Source organism: Somniosus microcephalus, chromosome 19, assembly GCF_052327205.1.
Source record: "Somniosus microcephalus isolate GS21.2 chromosome 19, FLI_Smic_1.0, whole genome shotgun sequence".
Lineage (NCBI taxonomy): Eukaryota > Metazoa > Chordata > Chondrichthyes > Squaliformes > Somniosidae > Somniosus > Somniosus microcephalus.
Window position 1 is genome coordinate 82,028,572 of NC_141005.1, and position 22,942 is coordinate 82,051,513.

General features: G+C 51.5%; 1 protein-coding gene across 1 annotated transcript in view; it reads left to right on the forward strand.

Annotated features, from left to right (window-relative positions):
• Positions 1-5,009: 5,009 nt before the first annotated feature.
• The window catches only part of LOC147104957 (tRNA (32-2'-O)-methyltransferase regulator THADA), a 194,390-nt gene continuing 176,457 nt past the window's right edge, over positions 5,010-22,942 (forward strand). The window contains 4 exon segments of the mRNA XM_085962123.1: positions 5,010-5,628; positions 10,689-10,753; positions 11,948-11,975; positions 13,784-13,929. Of these exon segments, the coding sequence (XP_085818249.1) occupies positions 10,724-10,753; positions 11,948-11,975; positions 13,784-13,929 (204 nt within the window). The 5' untranslated portion in view covers positions 5,010-5,628; positions 10,689-10,723.

Consider the following 22,942-nt stretch of genomic DNA (forward strand, 5'->3'; position numbering starts at 1 on the left):
AGGATGCGAAGGTGTTCGAGGTGTTCCTGTTTGGAGGAGCTGGCCACGAGAATGTCGTCTAGATAGACGAATAGGAAGTTCAGGTCCCGGAGGACTGAGTCCATAAGGCGCTGGAAAGCCTGTGCTGCATTCTTGAGGCCGAAGGGCATCCTCAGGAACTCGAACAGGCCGAATGGGGTGATGACGGCCGTTTTGGGGATGTCCGCGGGGTGTACGGGGACTTGGTGGTAACCGCGCACCAGGTCGACTTTGGAAAAGACGGTTCGTCCGGCCAGTCGGGCCGAGAAGTCCTGGATGTGTGGCACCGGGTATCGATCGGGGGTGGTGGCGTCGTTGAGGCGGCGGTAGTCCCCGCAAGGGCGCCAGCCTCCGCCGGGCTTGGGGGCGATGTGGAGGGGCGAGGCCCAAGGGCTGCTGGAGCGGCGGATGATGCCGAGTTGTTCCATGGTGGTGAACTCGGCCCGCGCGATTTCCAGCTTGGCCGGGTTGAGTCTGCGGGCGTGGGCAGAAACTGGGGGGCCGGTGGTGGGGATATAGTGTTCCACACCGTGCTTGGCGGCTTTGGCCGAAAAGGTCGGGTTAGTGAGGGCGGGAAACTCAGCTAGGAGTGCCGAGTAGTCGTCCGTGGCTCTGGCGAGGCAGTAGGTCGTCAGGCCGGCCGAACGGGCCGGGGTAAAAGCGCCGGGGATGGGGGCCATAGTGTTGATGTCGACGAGGCGGTGCCTCGGAATGTCGACAAGGAGGCCGTGGGCGCGTAGGGAGTCGGCGCCGATGAGTGGACAGAGGACCTTGGCTGTGAGGAACTCCCAGCGGTAGCGGCGGCCCGCGAGGTCGAGCGTGACCATGCGGGTGCCATATGTGCGGATTTCAGAGCCGTTGGCTGCAGCCAGTGTGATACCCCGTGTGCCGCGTTGGATCTCGAGGGCGGAGGCGGGGGTGATGCTGTGCTGGGCCCCTGTGTCGCACAGAAATCGGCGGTTGGTTCTGTCGTCAGTGACGTACAGTAGGTGCTCCTTCTGCCCCGCGGCCATCGCGGGGGCCGGTGCGGGGGGGGGTTTGAAGGTACACGGTGGCGTGCAGCGTTGAGCCCTAGCGCCAAAACAGGTGTGGTAGTAGCAGTGACCCGGAGTGGTAGGGCGGTCGGGCCTAGCGGCCCGGGAAGACCGCGTGGTCGTTGCCGTGAGGTCGGGCGCGACGTCGCGAGCGGCCTGTGCAGAGAGCAGCCGGTCGGCCTTTTCGGCTATATCATTCAGGTCCGTGGAGTCAGACTCCACAATGAGCGGGCGGATGCTGGCGGGGAGCTGCCGAATGAAAAGCGTGCGAAAAAGGGCGCCGGGGTTTTTGTCGTCTGAGAGGGACAGCATGTGGGAAAGCAGGTCTGATGGTGAAGCGTCACCGAGGCCGGGAAGGTCCAGGAGTTGGCAGTGGCGCTGGTAAGAGGACGTTTGAAATTTTTTAAGTAGCACAGCCTTCAGATGTTCGTACTTGCCCTCTGTTGGTGGATTCTGCAGCGCTGCCCAAACCTTGGGGACTGTAGCGTAGGTGAGCGAGGCGACGAGGTAGTCGTACTTCGTGGCGTCGACTGTAATGCCTTTCAGCCGGAATCTGGACTCAGCTTGAACGAACCAGGCTTCGGCGAGGTTCTCCCAAAAGTCTGGTAATTTAACCGTGACTGCGTTTGTATCCGCCATGCTAGCTTAGGATTCGTCCTGAGCGTCGGGGTCACCAGTGTTGAGATACCGCGGCAAACGTGGGAGTCGAGACCAGAGCTATTGAAAACACAACTGCTTTATTCCAACCACATGACAAACAGGGGCTAGAAAAGCCCGCGCATCCACTTAAATACTTCCCAGACAGGAAGTGCTCCCGGCAGCCTGTCCCTGCGGGAAACAAGTTGCTGGAGGAAAGGGCCCCCGGCTGGGGGCTTCTGCTTAGACTGTCTGTGCCGCCGTGAGCGGATTATGTCCAGTGGTGGCGTGTCGCCACAGTCCCCCAATATCATCACACTATAACTCTTGCATATCTCTGCGATTTCCCTGCAGATTTGCTCCTCTACCTCCCTCTCTCTATTTGGAGGCCTGTAGCATACCCCCAATAGCGTGATCAGACCCTTTTTGCTCCTCAACTCTAACCAAATGGATTCTGTCCTTCTCAAGAACATCCTCCCTTTCCAACACTACAATGTCTTCCTTAATCAGCACTGCCACCCCACCTCCCTTTTATCCCTTCCTATCTTTTCTGAACACCCTTGAATATTAAGTGCACAGTCCTCACCGTTTTTAAGCCACGTTTCCGTTATTGCCACAACATCATATTGCCACACGGCTAATTGTGCTTGTAGCTCACCAACCTTATTCACCACACTTTGTGCGTTTATGTATATGCATTCTAAACCCATTTTTGAAAATTTTTCTTATTCTTTCTTAGTCTGCTCCTATCTAATATGGTACTACTTCCGCCTCTAGTACGATCTTCTCTAGAACTATCCAACACACTCACTCTTTTATGCACCTTATTCCTCTTTTCTACTCCTTATATGCTGGTGCCCCTCCCCCTGCCAAGCTAATTTAAACCCTCCTGCCGCCGGGGGCGCTGTGTGTGGAGGGAGCGGGGATTGACAGGTTTCCGGGCTCAGTCCTCCCGCCGCCGGGGGCGCTGCGTGCGGAGGGAGCGGGGATTGACAGGTTTCCGGGCTCAGTCCTACCGCCGCCGGGGGCGCTGTGATTGGAGGGAGCGGGGATTGACAGGTTTCCGGGCTCAGTCCTCCCGCCGCCGGGGGCGCTGTGTGTGGAGGGAGCGGGGATTGACAGGTTTCCGGGCTCAGTCCTCCCGCCGCCGGGGGCGCTGTGTGTGGAGGAGCGGGGATTGACACGTTTCCGGGCTCAGTCCTCCCGCCGCCGGGGGCGCTGTGAGTGGAGGGAGCGGGGATTGACAGGTTTCCGGGCTCAGTCCTCCCGCCGCCGGGGGCGCTGTGAGTGGAGGGAGCGGGGATTGACAGGTTTCCGGGCTCAGTCCTCCCGCCGCCGGGGGCGCTGTGTGTGGAGGGAGCGGGGATTGACACCGGGACCGGAGCCGCAGCCGCAGGTATTGGGGCCGGGCACAGTCTGACTGGATCGGCGCGGAGCAGAGTGAAGAGGGGTAGAGTCCGGTCTGAGGCCCGGTCTTGCAGAGCCCGCCTGTGGCGGTGGTGTTACTTGCCAGTCCGGCAGCTGTTATTTCCAACAGCAAGCACCTTTAATGTAGTGAAACGTCCCAAAGCGCTTCACAGGAGCGATTATCAAACTAAATTTCACCCGAACCACATAAGGCGATATTAGGCCAGGAGCCAAAGCTTGCAGTGTGGTGTCTCTGCAGGAACCGTGCCTGGTCCTGGACAGGGGTCAGTGTGCCCAGACAGGGGTCACTGTGCCCAGACAGGGGTCACTGTGCCCGGTCCCAGGCAGGGATCACCGTGCCCGGTCCTGGACGGGTCAGCGTGCCTGGACAGGGATCACCGTGCCCGGTCCTGGACAGGGGTCACTGTGCCCAGACAGGGATCACCGTGCCCAGACAGGGGTCACCGTGCCCGGTCCCAGACAGGGGTCACCGTGCCCGGTCCCAGACAGGGGTCACCGTGCCCGGTCCCGGACAGGGGTCACCGTGCCCGGTCCCGGACAGGGATCACCGTGCCCGGTCCTGGACAGGGGTCACTGTGCCCAGACAGGGATCACCGTGTCCAGACAGGGGTCACCGGTCCCGGACAGGGATCACCGTGCCCAGACAGGGGTCACCGTGCCCGGTCCCAGACAGGGGTCACCGTGCCCGGTCCCGGACAGGGGTCACCGTGCCCGGTCCCGGACAGGGATCACCGTGCCCCAGACAGGGGTCACCGTGCCTGGCCCCGGCTCCTCTCAGACTGGCCCCGGGCATCGTGGCCTTTAACCTTCTTAAAGTAGTATTACCTCACACAAAGCGTTGGGTAACGCTGATCATAAACACGCGCGCACCGCCACGGGGCATTGGCTGACTATTGACCCCTGTCGGTGTGGGGCCTTATTCTGGTGCCATTTGTCATGTGGCCCGTGTGTTGAATGCCCCTGTGTAACCCCGGTATAGTCAGACAGCACAAAAAGAGTCCATTCGGCCCATCGTGCCTGTGCTGGCTCTTTGGTAGAGCTATCCAATTAGTCGCACTCCCCTCCCCTTCCCCCATAACTCTGCAAAATGTCACCTTTTCAAGTGTTTATCCAATTCCCTTTTGAAAGTTATTATTGATTCTGCTTCCAGCACCCTTTCAGGTAGTGTATTCCAGATCACAACAACTCGCTGTATAAAAACAATCCATTTGGCTCGCCCCGGTTTTTATGCCAATTACCTTAAATCTGCATCCTCTGGTTACCAACCTTCCGGCCACTGGAAACCGTTTATAGGAACAGGAGTAGGCCATTGAGCCCCTCGAGTCTGTTCTGACATTCAATGAGATCATGGCTGATCTGCAATAACAGCCATAGACATTCCCCTCTCCACTATCTTAGTCACCTCTTCAAAAATATGCTATCAGGTTTGTCAGACATGACCTATCCTTTCACAAATCCATGCTGGCTCTCTCTGACCAACCGAAAATGTTCGAGGTGTTCAGTAACCCTATCCTTAATTATAGACTCCAGCAATTTCCCAACGAAAAATGTTAGACTAACTGGTCTATAATTCCCTGGTTTCCCTCTCTCGCCATTAGCGGAGTGACATGCGCAATTTTCCAATCTAAAGGAACGGTTCCTGAATTGAGAGAACTTTGAAAGCTATTTACTGTCAAAACCCCTTGTAATTTTGAACACCTCTGTTAAATCTCTTCTTAACCTTCTCTGCTCTAAGGTGAACAACCCCAGTTTCCCCAGTCTCGCCCTCATCTAGGAAAAGGGGTTTTTGAGGGGACATCGTCCTCTGTCCCAGAAATCCTTCCGCCCGTAGATGTTGATTTCTGTGGTCATGCTTCGCCCGCCTCCGCCGCTGTTGGGGAACAGGTTTTACCCTCTTCTGCTGGGTTTGCCATTGGCTTTCGCTCGTAACCTTGAGCAAAGTCCCTGATCGGGAGCCCCAGACCGGAGCCAATCAGACCAGAGGCTCACGGAGGCTGGGGTGGCCACTGCCCATGAAGTAGTGCGACAGGTCCACAGTACCCGTTACTGTATCCAGCCAAGTGTCAGCCGTGGCTCAGTGGGCAGCACCCTCACCTCTGAGTCAGAAGGTTGTGGATTGAAATCCCACTCCAGAGACTTGAGCACAAAATCTAGGCTGACAGTCCAGTGCGGTACTGAGGGATTACGGCACTGTCAGAGGTGCCGTCTTTTGGATGAGATGTTAAACCGAGGCCCTGTCTGCCCTCTCAGGTGGATGTAAAGAATCCCATGGCACCATTTTGAAGAAGAACAGGGGAGTTCTTGCCAGTGTCTTAACCAATATTTATTCTTAAATCAACATGACTAAAACAGATTATCTGATCAGTTATCACATTGCTGTTTGTAGGAGCTTGCTGTGCACAAATTGGCTGCCGCGTTTCCTACATTACAACAGTGACTACACTTCAAAAGTACTTCATTGGCTGTAAAACGCTTTGGGACGTCCTGAGGTGGTGAAAGACGCTATAGAAACGTAAGTCTTTCCTTTGTGGCTTATACACCCACTGAGGAAACCAGACCCCAACAAAGACAAACTCTATCAGCTGCTAACAGAAAACACAATCCATCCAATCCATGGTTTTAGGAAAGGGAAATCGTGTTTGACAAATTTGCTGGAGTTCTTTGAGGAGGTAACGAGCAGGGTGGATAAAGGGGAACCAGTGGATGTGGTGTATTTGGATTTCCAGAAGGCATTCGATAAGGTGCCACATAAAAGGTTACTGCACAAGATAAGAGCGCACGGGGTTGGGGTAATATATTAGCATGGATAGAGGATTGGCTAACTAACAGAAAGCAGAGAGTCGGGATAAATGGGTCATTTTCTGGTTGGCAAACTGTAACTAGTGGGGTGCCACAGGGATCAGTGCTGGGGCCTCAACTATTTACAATCTATATTAATGAAGGGACCGAGTGTAATGGTGCCAAATTTGCTGATGATACAAAGATAGGTGGGAAAGCAAGTTGCGTGGAGGGCGCAAAGAATCTGCAAAGGGATATAGACAGGCTCAGTGAGTGGGTAGGAATCTGGCAGACGGAGTATAATGTGGGAAAATGCGAGGTTATCCACTTTGGTAGGAAGAATAAAAAAGCAAAATATTATTTAAATGGGGAGAGATTACAAAATGCTGAGGTACAGATGGATCTGGGGGTCCTTGTACATGAATCACAAAAAGTTAGCATGTAGGTACAGCAAGTAATTAGGAAGGCAAATGGAATGTTGGCCTTTATTGCAAAGGGAATGGAGTATAAAAGTAGGGAAGTCCTGTTACAACTGTACAGGGTGTTGGTGAGACCACACCTGGAGTACTGCGTACAGTTTTAGTCTCCTTATTTAAGGAGGGATATACTTGCATTGGAGGCAGTTCAGAGAAGGTTCATGAGGTTGATTCCTGGGATGAAGGGGTTGTCTTATGAAGAAAGGTTGAGCAGGTTGGGCCTATACTCACTGGAGTTTAGAAGAATGAGAGGGGATCTTATTGAAACATAAGATTTCGAGGGGGCTTGACAGGGTAGATGCTGAGAGGATGTTTCCCCTCGTGGGGGAATCTGGAACCTGGGGGCATAATTTCAGAATAAGTGGTCGCCCATTTAAGACGGAGAGGAGGAATTTCTTCTCTCAGAGGGTGGTGAATCTTTGGAATTCTCTGTCCCGGAGAGCTGTGGAGGCGGAGTCAGTGAATATATTCAAGGTGGAGATAGACAGACATTTGAATTACAGGGGAGTCGAGGGTTATGGAGAACAGGCATAAAAGTGGAATTGAGGCCAAGATCAGATCAGCCATGATCTTATTGAATGGTGGAGCAGGCTCGAGGGGCCGAATGGCCTGCTCCTATTTCTTAAGTTCTTATTATCCCACCACATGCTGAACATATCACACTTGGAGACATGAATGACATACCAGGCTGCCTCAGAAGTGGCATCAAAATTCTTCTTGGCCCATTTGGGTCAGGAACAATAACCAATACCTCGCTGAGACTCCTCTCCCCCTGCCCATTGTGTATCATTTATAGAGACATGGGGGCAATGTGAACCTGACCCACCCGTCGGGAATCTGACGGGATCGGGTGGAACGCTGGGTTTACACCCTGCCTGGCTTTTACTCTCCATTGAAGACAGTGGAGAGTAATATTGGGCGAGGTGCGAAACTGGTGTTCCACCCGATCCCGTGGGATTACTGCCCGGCGAGGCAGATGAAAATTGCTCCCCATGGAAGCACCAGACAACACTGATTAGCAGCTCCTCATTGCAAAAATAATGATTCATAATCTATTAATGAGTATACCTGTATGATGCACAACATGCCTGTGAGAATTCAGAACCTGCCAACAAGTCACAGGGCACAACAAGTTTAATGCACTTGGCACTCTGCTGGGCGGTGTAGAATCAGCCTGGACAGCTAGCCAAGAAACTACAGATACCGTTATAGGATCGAAATACCACAAGTGATGCCCTTGGCTGTCCAATGAAACCCGAAACCAAGCAGTGCCACGATGACACCGAACACAAGTGACTTCGAGGCATCTCGAGACGGAGCAACACGGAACCCGGCAAAAGGGGGAATCAGGACTAATAACCTACGACCTGCATTTAAAGCTATTCAATCACTCCGACCCCAACCTGGAAACAAGGCTAATGACAGCACATACAACGTGAGGAAATCCAGCACAGATGGCGAGGGTACTCATCCACCCTGAAGTGATACCACGCTCAGGCCTGGATTCGTGAGTGGCAGATGTGATACTTGATCCCGATGGAGGAGGACCACTCACGTATAAATGTTTGTGTTTCTAGACCCCTGCATTTCTCAAGTGTGCTATTGAGCCCTCAAGCTCAGCACTGCATCAACTTTTTGTTGGGGTTTGGACTTCTGGGACAGTGGAGTGGAAGGAAGTGATCATTATCTCGCTCTATAAAGGGAACGGCCCACACTCCGAGTGTGGGCCGTTATAGACCAGTAACTCTACTTTCTGTTCCTGGAAAAGGAATTTCAATGTCTTCTCAGCTTCAGCCACTCCTAGCCAAACACCGTTGCCCTGAGTAATCGGCCTTGACTGATGGACAATCTACAATGGTCGCCATGCTTGCTTTCGGCCTAGGGTCTGGGAGTCATTGTGAATTCAGCTGCCCTTTGGCAGTCACATACGTTAACATCAGGGTAGCCTTTGATTGTGTCGACAGAAATGCCCTATGAGAGGCTGTACAAGGCATCATAGAAACACAGAAGATAGGAGCAGGAGTAGGCCATTCGGCCCCTCGAGCCTGTTCCGCCATTTAATGAGATTATGGCTGATCATCCAAATTCAGTACCCTGTCCCTGCTTTCTCCCCATACCCCTTGATCCCTTTAGCCTTAAGAAATATATCTAACTCCTTCTTGAATATATTTAATAAGTTGGCCTCAACTGCCTTCTGTGGTAGAGAATTCCACAGGTTCACCACTCTCTGGGTGAAGAAATTCCTCCTCATCTCAGTCCTAAATGGCTTACCCTTTATCCTTAGACTGTGACCCCTGGTTCTGGACTCCCCGACCATCGGGAACATCCCTCCTGCATCTAGTCTGTCTAGTCCTGTTAGAATTTTATAAGTTTCAATGAGATCCCCTCTCATTCTTCTAAACTCCAGCGAATATTAAGCCTAATTGACCCAATCTCTCTTCATACGTCATTCCTGCCATCCCAGGTATCAGCCTGGTGAATCTTCGCTGCACTCCCTCCATAGCCAGAACATCCTTCCTCAGATAAGACGACCAAAACTGCACACAATACTCAAGATGTGGTCTCACCAAGGCCCTGTACAACTGCAGCAAGACATCCTTGTTCCTGTACTCAAACCCTCTCACTATGAAGGCCAACATACCATTTGCCTTAACTGCCTGCTGCACCTGCATGCTTACCTTCAGCGACTGGTGCACAAGGACACCCAGGTCTCGTTGCACTTCCCCTTTTCCCAATCTATTGCCGTTCAGTTAATAACCTGCCTTCCTGTTTTTGCCACCAAAGTGGATAACCTCGCATTTATCCACATTATACTGCATCTGCCCAATCACCCAACCTGTCCAAATCATACTGGAATTTCTCAGCATCCTCCTCACAGCACACACGCCCACCCAGCTTTGTGTCGTCTGCAAACTTGGAGATATTACATCTAGTTCCCTCGTCTAGATCATTAATATATATTGCGAATCTCGGCGCTCCGACACCCTCTTGAGGCACATTCAATATCCACGTAATGACCCAGGAGCACGGGTCTGACCGAGGAACCATGAGTATGAGAGGTTCGACATCACATCTGGAGTAGGGTGGGGATGTGTCTTGGCTCTAGCCCTGCTCTGCTGTGCACTTTACTGGATTCTCCACCGCATCTCTGCAAATATTGCCATTACTGTCGATCAGACCTCTTTAGCCAACCCGGACTGCGCGAATGATGCCACTCCCCTCGGTCAGGACGTGAGCAATCTCCGAGACGCATTGGCGAGCTTTCAGCCAAGGCAGCGCCCTTGGGCAACTGATTTCTTGGGCAGGGACAAAAGTGCAGAGTGTCGGGAAAATTGCTGGTCATCTGGGTGTAGGGAGCCGGACAAGCTGAGGAGAATCAGCTGAGCAGCTCCAGCAGTGAAGGACCTGCACAGGCTCTGGAGTTCCTGGCTTTTGTAACGAGCCCGCTCCCTTCCTGGGGAAGTGAACAACTGAGCAAACACTTCGACTGCACAGGAGCGACTACTTCAGCTTCTTTTGACAACAGCCACGTCCTTCCAGTAAATCTCTTCTGTACTCACCCCAAGGCCTGGCCATCCTTCCTAAAGTGCGGTGCCCAGAATTGGCCACAACACTCCAGCTGGGGCCGAACCAGGGTTTTATACAAGTTTAACATAACTTCCTGGCTTTTGTACTCTCTGGCTCTATTTATAAAACCCATATGCTTTATTAACTGCTTTGTTAACCTTCCTGCCACCTTTAAAGATTTGTGCACAAACACCCCCAAGTTTCTTCCTCCTTGCACCCCCTTTAATATTGTACCATTTAGCTTGTATTGTCTCTCCTCATTGTTCCAACTAAAATATATCACATCACCACCGGTCACTCTGGTCACATCACCGCCGGTCACTCTGGTCACATCACCGCCGGTCACTCTGGTCACATCACCACCGGTCACTCTGGTCACATCACCACCGGTCACTCTGGTCACATCACCACCGGTCACTCTGGTCACATCACCACCGGTCACTCTGGTCACATCACCGGTCACTCTGGTCACATCACCACCGGTCACTCTGGTCACATCACCACCGGTCACTCTGGGCACATCACCACCGGTCACTCTGGTCACATCACCGCCGGTCACTCTGGTCACATCACCGCCGGTCACTCTGGTCACATCACCGCCGGTCACTCTGGTCACATCACCGCCGGTCACTCTGGTCACATCACCGCCGGTCACTCTGGTCACATCACCACCGGTCACTCTTTGGCCACAGAAGATTGACATTTCCTGTCTGTTTGGTGCTGACGGTCTAATTTTGATGTTGATTTGCAGATTATTGGAGGAGGAGGAATCTGGTGATTGAGAAGATGCAGTGTAACCTGTTGGAGACACAGGGGGTAAGTGGCATTAGAGCGTACAGTGATACAGCACAGACTAACTGGGGAGGGAGGGGGTTAGATAAGGGGGGGCATTCATTCTGGCACAATGTCTGATCTCGGTGCCTCTTTGTGCTCGTGTATCATCTGCCCTCTGACACCTGTGATGTCACTGGTTGGCTCCCTCTGGCTCTGATAGTAAACCCGCTGCTGGCTGTGGGACTGTCCCTCAGACCAGGGAGGTCCCAGGCTCAGGCAGGCAGCCAGCAAGCAATGGCTGTGCAGTTAGTGCGGAGCCTGCGCTCCTCGGCCATGTATCGAGAAACAGCAAGTGGACGAGGGATCAGAGAGGCTCATGGGACAGGGAATGTGGCAGCTGCTGTGGGAACGGAGGGGAGAAAAATGTGTGTGTGCGCGCATCTCTGCGTGTGTGTATCCGTGTGCGCATATCCCGCTGCGCATCCGTGTGTGTATCTGTGTGCGCATATCCGTGTACACGTATCTGTGTGTGTGTGTATCCGTGTGCGCGTATCCGTGTACGCGTATCCGTGTACGCGTATCTGTGTGTGTGCGTGTATCCGTGTGCGTGCATCCGTGCATGGGTGCCCCTGTGAGTATCCGTGTGCGCATCGCTGTGCGTCTCCCTCTTTGTGTGTAAGTGTATCTGTGCGCGTCCGTGCATGTTCGTCCCTGCCTACGCATATCTGTGTGCGCATCCCTCTGCGCCCATCCCTCTGCATATGTGTGTAAGTGCATCTGAGTGTGTATCCGTGTGCGTGTGTGCGTATCCATGTGTGTGCGTATCCGTGTGTGTATCCATCTGTGTGTGTAAGCATGTGTGTATCCGTCTGCGCATCCCTGTCCGTGTCTGTATCCGTGTGCGTGTCTGTGTTTATGTAAGTGTCCGTGTCTGCGAGTCCATGTCTGCGAGTCCGTGTCTGCGTGCGAATCCGTGTGCGTCTCTGTGTGTGTGTCTGCGTGTGTGTATTCGTGTGTTTATCGTGCGTGCGTGTGTGTGTATCCGTGTGTGTAAGCTTGTGTAAATCTGTGTGTGTGTGTAAGCTTGTGTGTGTGTGTGTGTAATCTCTCTAAATATAGACTGTTCTCCGAACTCTTCGTGTCCTGTTCAGCAGCCTGTAGTTTGCTGAGTATATCGCTGTGTATTTAGTTGACACTCCACGCTGCCGTCTCCTCATTCTCTTAATTGTTTTTCAGGCGCTGTCAGTGAATGAACTGCAGACAGGTATGTGACTGTGTGCTGTGTGTAAAGGAGCGTCTGTAGTCAGGGCTAGATCACAGGCTGACCCCATATTGGGCCCCTGTATTGCACCCCTCTCCTGCTCCGCACATCTCCTCTTGATTCATGTGCAACCCCCTTGCTCCATGCTTGCCACAAGCAGTGCCCTCCTCAGCTCTCTGCTCTCCTTCGCATGTCCCTATACTCCATGTGCACCCCCCAATCAGTGCCTCTTGCTCCATGGCTTCCTCTGTAGCATGCCCCCACCCCATGCATGCCCGCCACACACTCTCAGTGCCTCTGTGCTGCTGCAAATCACGGCAATCCAGCAAGTTCATGTCACGAGCCTTGGCCGCACTGACAGAAGCGAGTGTTTGGCCTCTGCCGCAGGACTTAACTATCATTTTATTAATTTGCACCAGGAGTCTAGCTGTTGTCAGTTGGATCTCTTGTGTCAACCTGTCACAGACTGGCTCCCTGTACACTGTCCCATCAAACACTCCCAGGGCAGGTACAGCACAGGTTAGATATAGAGTAAAGCTCCCTCTACAATGTCCCATCAAACAGTCCCAGGGCAAGTACAGCACGGGTTAGATACAGAGTAAAGCTCCCTCTACACTGTCCCATCAAACACTCCCAGGGCAGGTACAGCACGGGTTAGATACAGAGTAAAGCTCCCTCTACACTGTCCCATCAAACACTCCCAGGGCAGGTACAGCACGGGTTAGATACAGAGTAAAGCTCCCTCTACACTGTCCCATCAAACACTCCCAGGGCAGGTACAGCACGGGTTAGATACAGAGTAAAGCTCCCTCTACACTGTCCCATGAAACACTCCCAGGACAGGTACAGCACGGGTTAGATACAGAGTAAAGCTCCCTCTACACTGTCCCATCAAACACTCCCAGGGCAGGTACAGCACGGGTTAGATACAGAGTAAAGCTCCCTCTACACTGTCCCATCAAACACTCCCAGGGCAGGTACAGCACGGGGTTAGATACAGAGTAAAGCTCCCTCTACACTGTCCCATCAAACACTCCCAGGGCAGGTACAGCACGGGTTAGATACAGAGTAAAGCTCCCTCTACACTGTCCCATCAAACACTCCCAGGGCAGGTACAGCACGGGTTAGATACAGAGTAAAGCTCCCTCTACACTGCCGCATCAGACACTCCTAAGGACAGTGACAGCACGGGTTAGATACAGAGTAAAGCTCCCTCTGTCTCATAAACTGTCCCATAAAACACTCCCAGGGGAGGTTAGGGTGCAGAGAATGATCGTTATTTTAACCTTCCTCCACTGCCCCAGTATAAACTGTTCCCTTTTCCAACTTTGCCATCCTTTGCCAGTTTGTGCAGGAAATGGATTGAAAGTGCCTGACACTTATTTCCGTGTGGAACACTGTAGACTTCAGCCGGATGGGACTCTGTTACACTGTCTGCGCAGGGTTTGAACCCAATGCGTGAGGTGTAAGTGGAATGTATGACCCAGTGCCCCCCAAACCTGGCGCACCCTCCCTTGCGCCCCCACCCCGTGAATTAGACGTTCCTCGATTTGTCTCCAGTTGCTTGTTCCTCAGCTGCTGGGCTGGCCCCTCTGTTCCTGTACTGGGCCTTTAGCAGGTTTGGTGCATATCTGGGCTAGATTCCGAGGGGTATAGTTATCAGGCCCTCATGGGGTTGTGATGCTATTGGCTCCAATAATGCAGTCCTAAGATTGTGGCTCATTATATCGAACTGAACTGCTCACTCTCTGGATGTGGAGGGGTGATTGGCTGTAACTGGTGGTAACTCTGGGGTTGTGTCTCTCTTTCAGTGAGTGCCTGTGTGGCGAAGCATCTGGGCCGGCGCACCTGGACTGATCACCTGGAGTTGCTGTTAAACAGAGTGTCTGACACCTTTTGTCACATGCTGGGGTCAGAGAGCGTGGGCGACAGAGACTGGGGTCAGCTGACCGTCAAGGTGAGACACTCCCATTGGTTATCCTCTTTGATTCAGTGTTTGCTATGTTTTGATTGGCTGTCTGTCACTTGCAGAGACCTATCCTCATGGTGAAGGGTCTCCAATCCAACCTATAGAAAGTACACATTCCCCCCCTGGGACACTCCTGAGCCCAGAGCTTAGGCTCAGGTTACAAGAGCCAAAGGTTAGACCCCTCGCCAGTGTGTGCTGAGATTTAACCAGTTCAAACCGCATAGCCTACCGGCACCGAACACTGGTATGCTGCACACTGCCAGTCCAGCTCGGCCCACCCTGCCCATTACAGTGCTGGTTTACAGATTGATCCGGAGCTTAGTGAGAAATATCCCAGCCCCCAGTGACAGGCCGACTCCTCTATTGACTCACGGGAACAGTCCATTCCCCGCAGCAAACCCATGGTGCATTGCTGGCTGCTGTAGCTAACTCACCCCCACCCCCAGATATGTCCCCATTTCCTCAGGGCCCAAACTGACCACTGTCACAGACCTCATGCCCCAGACATGGCGAGAGCTGCAGGGTGTGAATGATACGTTGGACACGGTCCAAGGCTGGATAACAGGGGTGGTCCAAGGCTGGATAACAGGGGTGGTTCAAGGATGGATAACAGGGATGGTCCAAGGCTGGATAACAGGGATGGTCCAAGGCTGGATAACAGGGATGGTTCAAGGATGGATAACAGGGGTGGTTCAAGGATGGATAACGGGTGGTCCAAGGCTGGATAACAGGGGTGGTTCAAGGATGGATAACAGGGGTGGTTCAAGGATGGATAACAGGGATGGTCCAAGGCTGGATAACAGGGATGGTCCAAGGCTGGATAACAGGGATGGTCCAAGGCTGGATAACAGGGATGGTCCAAGGCTGGATAACAGGGGTGGTCCGAGGATGGATAACGGGTGGTCCAAGGCTGGATAACAGGGATGGTCCAAGGCTGGATAACAGGGATGGTTCAAGGATGGATAACAGGGGTGGTCCAAGGCTGGATAACAGGGGTGGTTCAAGGATGGATAACAGGGATGGTCCAAGGCTGGATAACAGGGATGGTTCAAGGATGGATAACAGGGATGGTTCAAGGATGGATAACGGGTGGTTCAAGGATGGATAACAGGGATGGTTCAAGGATGGATAACGGGTGGTTCAAGGATGGATAACAGGGATGGTTCAAGGCTGGATAACAGGTGGTTCAAGATTGGATAACAGGGGTGGTTCAAGGATGGATAACGGGTGGTTCAAGGATGGATAACAGGGATGGTTCAAGGATGGATAACGGGTGGTTCAAGGATGGATAACAGGGGTGGTTCAAGGATGGATAACAGGGATGGTTCAAGGCTGGATAACAGGTGGTTCAAGGATGGATAACGGGTGGTTCAAGGATGGATAACAGGGATGGTTCAAGGATGGATAACAGGGATGGTTCAAGGATGGATAACAGGGATGGTTCAAGGATGGATAACAGGGATGGTTCAAGGATGGATAACAGGGGTGGTTCAAGGATGGATAACAGGGATGGTTCAAGGATGGATAACAGGGATGGTTCAAGGATGGATAACAGGGGTGGTTCAAGGATGGATAACAGGGATGGTTCAAGGATGGATAACAGGGGTGGTTCAAGGATGGATAACAGGGATGGTTCAAGGATGGATAACAGGGATGGTTCAAGGATGGATAACAGGGATGGTTCAAGGATGGATAACAGGGATGGTTCAAGGATGGATAACGGATGGTTCAAGGATGGATAACGGGTGGTTCAAGGATGGATAACAGGGGTGGTTCAAGGATGGATAACGGGTGGTTCAAGGATGGATAACAGGGATGGTTCAAGGATGGATAACGGATGGTTCAAGGATGGATAACAGGGATGGTTCAAGGATGGATAACGGGTGGTTCAAGGATGGATAACAGGGATGGTTCAAGGATGGATAACAGGGATGGTTCAAGGATGGATAACAGGGATGGTTCAAGGATGGATAACAGGGATGGTTCAAGGATGGATAACAGGGATGGTTCAAGGATGGATAACGGGTGGTTCAAGGATGGATAACAGAGATAGTTCAAGGATGGATAACAGGGGTGGTTCAAGGATGGATAACAGGGGTGGTTCAAGGATGGATAACAGGGATGGTTCAAGGATGGATAACAGGAATGGTTCAAGGATGGATAACAGGGATGGTTCAAGGATGGATAACAGGGATGGTTGAAGGATGGATAACAGGGATGGTTGAAGGATGGATAACGGGGATAGTTCAAGGATGGATAACGGGTGGTTCAAGGATGGATAACAGGGATGGTTCAAGGATGGATAACAGGGATGGTTCAAGGCTGGATAACAGGGATGGTTCAAGGCTGGATAACAGGTGGTTCAAGGATGGATAACAGGGGTGGTTCAAGGATGGATAACAGGGGTGGTTCAAGGATGGATAACAGGGATGGTTCCAGGATGGATAACAGGGGTGGTTCAAGGATGGATAACAGGGATGGTTCAAGGATGGATAACAGGGATGGTTCAAGGATGGATAACAGGGATGGTTCAAGGATGGATAACAGGGATGGTTCAAGGATGGATAACAGGGGTGGTTCAAGGATGGATAACAGGGGTGGTTCAAGGATGGATAACAGGGGTGGTTCAAGGATGGATAACAGGGATGGTTCAAGGATGGATAACGGATGGTTCAAGGATGGATAACAGGGATGGTTCAAGGATGGATAACGGGTGGTTCAAGGATGGATAACAGGGATGGTTCAAGGATGGATAACAGGGATGGTTCAAGGATGGATAACAGGGATGGTTCAAGGATGGATAACGGATGGTTCAAGGATGGATAACGGGTGGTTCAAGGATGGATAACGGATGGTTCAAGGATGGATAACGGGTGGTTCAAGGATGGATAACGGATGGTTCAAGGATGGATAACAGGGATGGTTCAAGGATGGATAACAGGGATGGTTCAAGGATGGATAACAGGGATGGTTCAAGGATGGATAACAGGGGTGGTTCAAGGATGGATAACGGGTGGTTCAAGGATGGATAACAGGGATGGTTCAAGGATGGATAACGGGTGGTTCAAGGATGGATAACAGGGATGGTTCAAGGATGGATAACAGGGATGGTTCAAGGATGGATAACGGATGGTTCAAGGATGGATAACAGGGATGGTTCAAGGATGGATTACGGGTGGTTCAAGGATGGATAACAGGGGTGGTTCAAGGATGGATAACGGGTGGTTCAAGGATGGATAACAGGGATGGTTCAAGGATGGATAATGGATGGTTCAAGGATGGATAACAGGGATGGTTCAAGGATGGATAACGGGTGGTTCAAGGATGGATAACAGGGATGGTTCAAGGATGGATAACAGGGATGGTTCAAGGATGGATAACAGGGATGGTTCAAGGATGGATAACAGGGATGGTTCAAGGATGGATAACGGATGGTTCAAGGATGGATAACGGGTGGTTCAAGGATGGATAACGGATGGTTCAAGGATGGATAACAGGGATGGTTCAAGGATGGATAACAGGGATGGTTCAAGGATGGATAACAGGGATGGTTCAAGGATGGATAACAGGGATGGTTCAAGGATGGATAACGGGTGGTTCAAGGATGGATAACAGGGATAGTTCAAGGATGGATAACGGGTGTTTCAAGGATGGATAACAGGGATGGTTCAAGGATGGATAACAGGAATGGTTCAAGGATGGATAACAGGGATGGTTCAAGGATGGATAACAGGGATGGTTCAAGGATGGATAACAGGGATGGTTGAAGGATGGATAACAGGGGTGGTTCAAGGATGGATAACAGGGATAGTTCAAGGATGGATAACGGGTGGTTCAAGGATGGATAACAGGGATGGTTCAAGGATGGATAACAGGGATGGTTCAAGGATGGATAACAGGGATGGTTCAAGGATGGATAACGGGTGGTTCAAGGATGGATAACAGGGATGGTTCAAGGATGGATAACGGATGGTTCAAGGATGGATAACAGGGATGGTTCAAGGATGGATAACGGGTGGTTCAAGGATGGATAACAGGGATAGTTCAAGGATGGATAACAGGGGTGGTTCAAGGATGGATAACAGGGATGATTCCAGGGTTCAGGGCTCCAAGTTGTGAGGAGAGGCTAACGGAGCTGGAGATTGAAAGGGGACATGAGCCACAGTGGGAGAGATTTAAACAGGAACCCCAGAACCTGTTGTGCATGGAATGGGTTCAAGACTGTTTCTAAGAACAATACGCCATAGAACCAACCAGGGAACAGGCTATTTTAGATCTTGTATTGTGTAATGAGACAGGGTTAATTAGTAATCTCATAGTAAAGCATCCTCTGGGGAAGAGTGATCATAATATGATAGAACTTCAGATTGTGTTTGAGAGTGAAATACTAAAATCTGAAATGAGAGTCTTAAACTTAAATAAAGCCAATTACATAGGTATGAGGGGTGAATTGGCTAAGGTAGATTGGGAAATTAGATTAAAACGTATGTCAGGAGATAAGAAGTGGCAGACATTTAAAGAAATATTCCAAACTTCTCATCAAATATACATTCAATTGAGAAATTAAAAACTCCATGGAAAACGTGATCCACCCGTGGCTAACTAAAGAAGTTAAGGATAGTATTAGATTAAAGGAAGAGGCTTGTAATGTTGTGAAGAATAGTAGTAAGCCTGAGGATTGGGAGAGCTTTAGAAACCAGCAAAGGATGACCAAGAAATTGATAAAAAGGGAGAAAATAGAATGAGAGTAAACTAGCAAGAAATATAAAAACGGATTGTAAGAGCTTCTACAAGTATGTAAAAAGGAAGAGAATAGCAAAAGTAAACGTTGGTCCCTTAGAGGCTGAGACAGGTAAAATTAGAATGGGGAATAAGGAAATGGCAGAGACTTTAAACAAATATTTTGCATCTGTCTTCACAGTAGAAAACACAAAAAGCACACCAAAAATAATTGGGAACCAAGAGGCTAACAAGAATGAGGAACTTAAAGTGATTAATATTAGTTGAGAAAAAGTACTTGGAAAAACTAATGGGACTAAAAGCCAACAAATCCCTTGGACCTGATGGCCTACATCCTCGAGTTCTAAAAGATGGCTGCAGGGATAGTGGATGCATTGGTTGTGATCTTTCAAAATTCCCTAGATGCTGGAACGGTCCCAGCAGATTGGAAGGTAGCAAATGTAACCCCACTGTTCAAGAAAGGAGGGAGAGAGAAACGGGGAACTACAGGCCAGTTAGCCTGACATCAGTCGTCAGGAAAATGCTGGAATCCATTGTTAAGGAAGTGGTATCAGGGCACTTAGAAAATCATAACATGATTAGGCAGAGTCAACATGGTTTTATGAAAAGGAAATAGTGTTTAACAAATTTATTAGAGTTTTTTGAGGATATAACTAGCAGGGTAGATAAGGGGGAACCAGTAGATGTCGTGTATTTGGATTTCCAAAAAGCATTCGATAAGGTGCCACATAAAAAGTTGCTACACAAGATTAGGGCTCATGGGGTTGGGGGTAATATATTAACATGGATAGAGGATTGGTTAATGGACAGAGAACAGAGAGTAAGGATAAATGGGTCATTTTCCAGTTGGCAGGCTATAACTAGTGGGGTGCCGCAAGGATCAGTGCTGGGGCCTCGGCTATTTACAATCTATATTAATGACCTAGATGAAGGGACCGAGTGTAATGTATCTAAGTTTGCTGACGATACAAAGCTCGGTGAGACAGTAAGCTGTGAGGAGAACACAGAGTCTGCAAAGGGATATAGGTAGACTGAGTGAGTGGGCAGTAAGGTGGCAGATGGAGTATAATGTAGGGAAATGTGAGGTTATTCACTTTGGTAGGAAGAATAGAAAAACAGAATATTTTTAAATGGTGAGAAAATATTAAATGTTGGTGTTCAGAGAGATGTAGGGGTCCTAGTACAGGAAACACAGAGAGTTAGCATGCAGGTACAGCAAGCAATTAGGAAGGCAAATGGCATGTTGGCCTTTATTACAAGGGAGTTGGAGTACAAGAATAGGGAAGTCTTACTATAATTGTACAGGGCTTTGGTGAGAGCACACCTGGAGTACTGTGCACAGTTTTGGTCTCCTTATCTGAGGAAGGATATACTTGCCTTAGAGGCGGTGCAGCGAAGGTTCACTAGATTGATCCCTGGGATGAGAGGGTTGTCCTATGATGAGACATTGAGTAGAATGGGCCGATACACTCCGGAGTTTAGAAGAATTAGAGGTGATCTCATTGAAACACATAAGATTCTGAGAGGGATTGACAGGGTAGATGCAGGGAGGATGGAGTGTCTAGAATTAGGGGCCACAGTCTCAGGATAAAGCAGTGGCGAGAGGATAAAGAGCGGCCTGAGAGCGAACCTGAATTAAAGCAGCGGCAGCGGTGAGAGGATAAAGAGCGGCCCGAGAGTGGAGCTGAATTAAAGCAGCAGCGAGAGGATAAAGAGCGGCCCGAGAGCGGAGCTGAATTAAAGCAGCGACAGCGGCGAGAGGATAAAGAACGGCCCGAGAGCGGACCTGAATTAAAGCAGCGGCAGCGGCGAGAGGATAAAGAGCGGCCCGAGAGCGAACCTGAATTAAAGCAGCGGCAGTGGCGAGAGAATAAAGAGCGGCCCGAGAGCGAACCTGAATTAAAGCAGCGACAGCGGCGAGAGGATAAAGAGCGGCCCGAGAGCGAACCTGAATTAAAGCAGCGGCAGCGGTGAGAGGATAAAGAGCGGCCCGAGAGCGAACCTGAATTAAAGCAGCGGCAGTGGCGAGAGAATAAAGAGCGGCCCGAGAGCGGAGCTGAATTAAAGCAGCAGTAGCGGCGAGAGGATAAAGAGCGGCCCGAGAGGGGACCTGAATTAAAGCAGCGACAGCGGCGAGAGGATAAAGAGCGGCCCGAGAGCGAACTTGAATTAAAGCAGTGGCAGTGGCGAGAGAATAAAGAGCGGCCCGAGAGTGGAGCTGAATTAAAGCAGCGGCAGTGGCAAGAGGATAAAGAGCGGCCCGAGAGCGGAGCTGAATTAAAGCAGCGGCAGTGGCAAGAGGATAAAGAGCGGCCCGAGAGCGGAGCTGAATTAAAGCAGCGGCAGTGGCAAGAGGATAAAGAGCGGCCCGAGAGCGGAGCTGAATTAAAGCAGCGGCAGTGGCAAGAGGATAAAGAGCGGCCCGAGAGCGGAGCTGAATTAAAGCAGCGGCAGCAGCGAGAGGATAAAGAGCGGCCCGAGAGGGGAGCTGAATTAAAGCAGCGGCAGTGGCGAGAGAATAAAGAGCGGCCCGAGAGCGAACCTGAATTAAAGCAGCGACAGCGGCGAGAGGATAAAGAGCGGCCCGAGAGCGAACCTGAATTAAAGCAGCGGCAGTGGCGAGAGAATAAAGAGCGGCCCGAGAGCGGAGCTGAATTAAAGCAGCAGCAGCGGCGAGAGGATAAAGAGCGGCCCGAGAGGGGAGCTGAATTAAAGCAGCGGCAGTGGCGAGAGGATAAAGAGCGGCCCGAGAGCGGAGCTGAATTAAAGCAGCGACAGCGGCGAGAGGATAAAGAGCGGCCCGAGAGCGGACCTGAATTAAAGCAGCGGCAGTGGCGAGAGGATAAAGAGCGGCCCGAGAGTGGAGCTGAATTAAAGCAGCGACAGCGGCGAGAGGATAAAGAGCGGCCCGAGAGCGGAGCTGAATTAAAGCAGCGACAGCGGCGAGAGGATAAAGAGCGGCCCGAGAGCGGACCTGAATTAAAGCAGCGGCAGTGGCGAGAGGATAAAGAGCGGCCCGAGAGTGGAGCTGAATTAAAGCAGCGACAGCGGCGAGAGGATAAAGAGCGGCCCGAGAGTGGAGCTGAATTAAAGCAGCGGCAGCGGCGAGAGGATAAAGAGCGGCCCGAGAGCGGACCTGAATTAAAGCAGCGACAGCGGCGAGAGGATGAAGAGCGGCCCGAGAGTGGAGCTGAATTAAAGCAGCGGCAGTGGCGAGAGGATAAAGAGCGGCCCGAGAGCGAACCTGAATTAAAGCAGCGGCGAGATGATAAAGAGCGGTCCGAGAGCGGACCTGAATTAAAGCAGCGGCAGCGGCGAGATGATAAAGAGCGGCCCGAGAGTGGAGCTGAATTAAAGCAGCGGCAGTGGCGAGAGGATAAAGAGCGGCCCGAGAGGGGAGCTGAATTAAAGCAGCGACAGCGGCGAGAGGATAAAGAGCGGCCCGAGAGCGGACCTGAATTAAAGCAGCGGCAGCGGCGAGAAGATAAAGAGTGGCTCGAGAGTGGAGCTGAATTAAAGCAGCGGCGAGAGGATGAAGAGCGGCCCGAGAGCGGACCTGAATTAAAGCAGCGACAGCGGCGAGAGGATAAAGAGCGGCCCGAGAGTGGACCTGAATTAAAGCAGCGACAGCGGCGAGAGGATAAAGAGCGGCCCGAGAGTGGAGCTGAATTAAAGCAGCGGCAGCGGCGAGAGGATAAAGAGCGGCCCGAGAGCGGAGCTGAATTAAAGCAGTGGCAGCGGCGAGAGTATAAAGAGCGGCTCGAGAGTGGAGCTGAATTAAAGCAGCGGCGAGAGGATGAAGAGCGGCCCGAGAGTGGACCTGAATGAAAGCAGCGGCAGCGGCGAGAGGATAAAGAGCGGCCCGAGAGTGGAGCTGAATTAAAGCAGCGACAGTGGCGAGAGGATAAAGAGCGGCCCGAGAGCGGAGCTGAATTAAAGCAGCGACAGCGGCGAGAGGATAAAGAGCGGCCCGAGAGTGGAGCTGAATTAAAGCAGCGGCAGCAGCGAGAGGATAAAGAGCGGCCCGAGAGTGGAGCTGAATTAAAGCAGCGGCAGTGGCGAGAGGATAAAGAGCGGCCCGAGAGTGGAGCTGAATTAAAGCAGCGACAGCAGCGAGAGGATAAAGAGCGGCCCGAGAGCGGACCTGAATTAAAGCAGCGGCAGTGGCGAGAGGATAAAGAGCGGCCCGAGAGTGGAGCTGAATTAAAGCAGCGGCAGTGGCGAGAGGATAAAGAGCGGCCCGAGAACGGACCTGAATTAA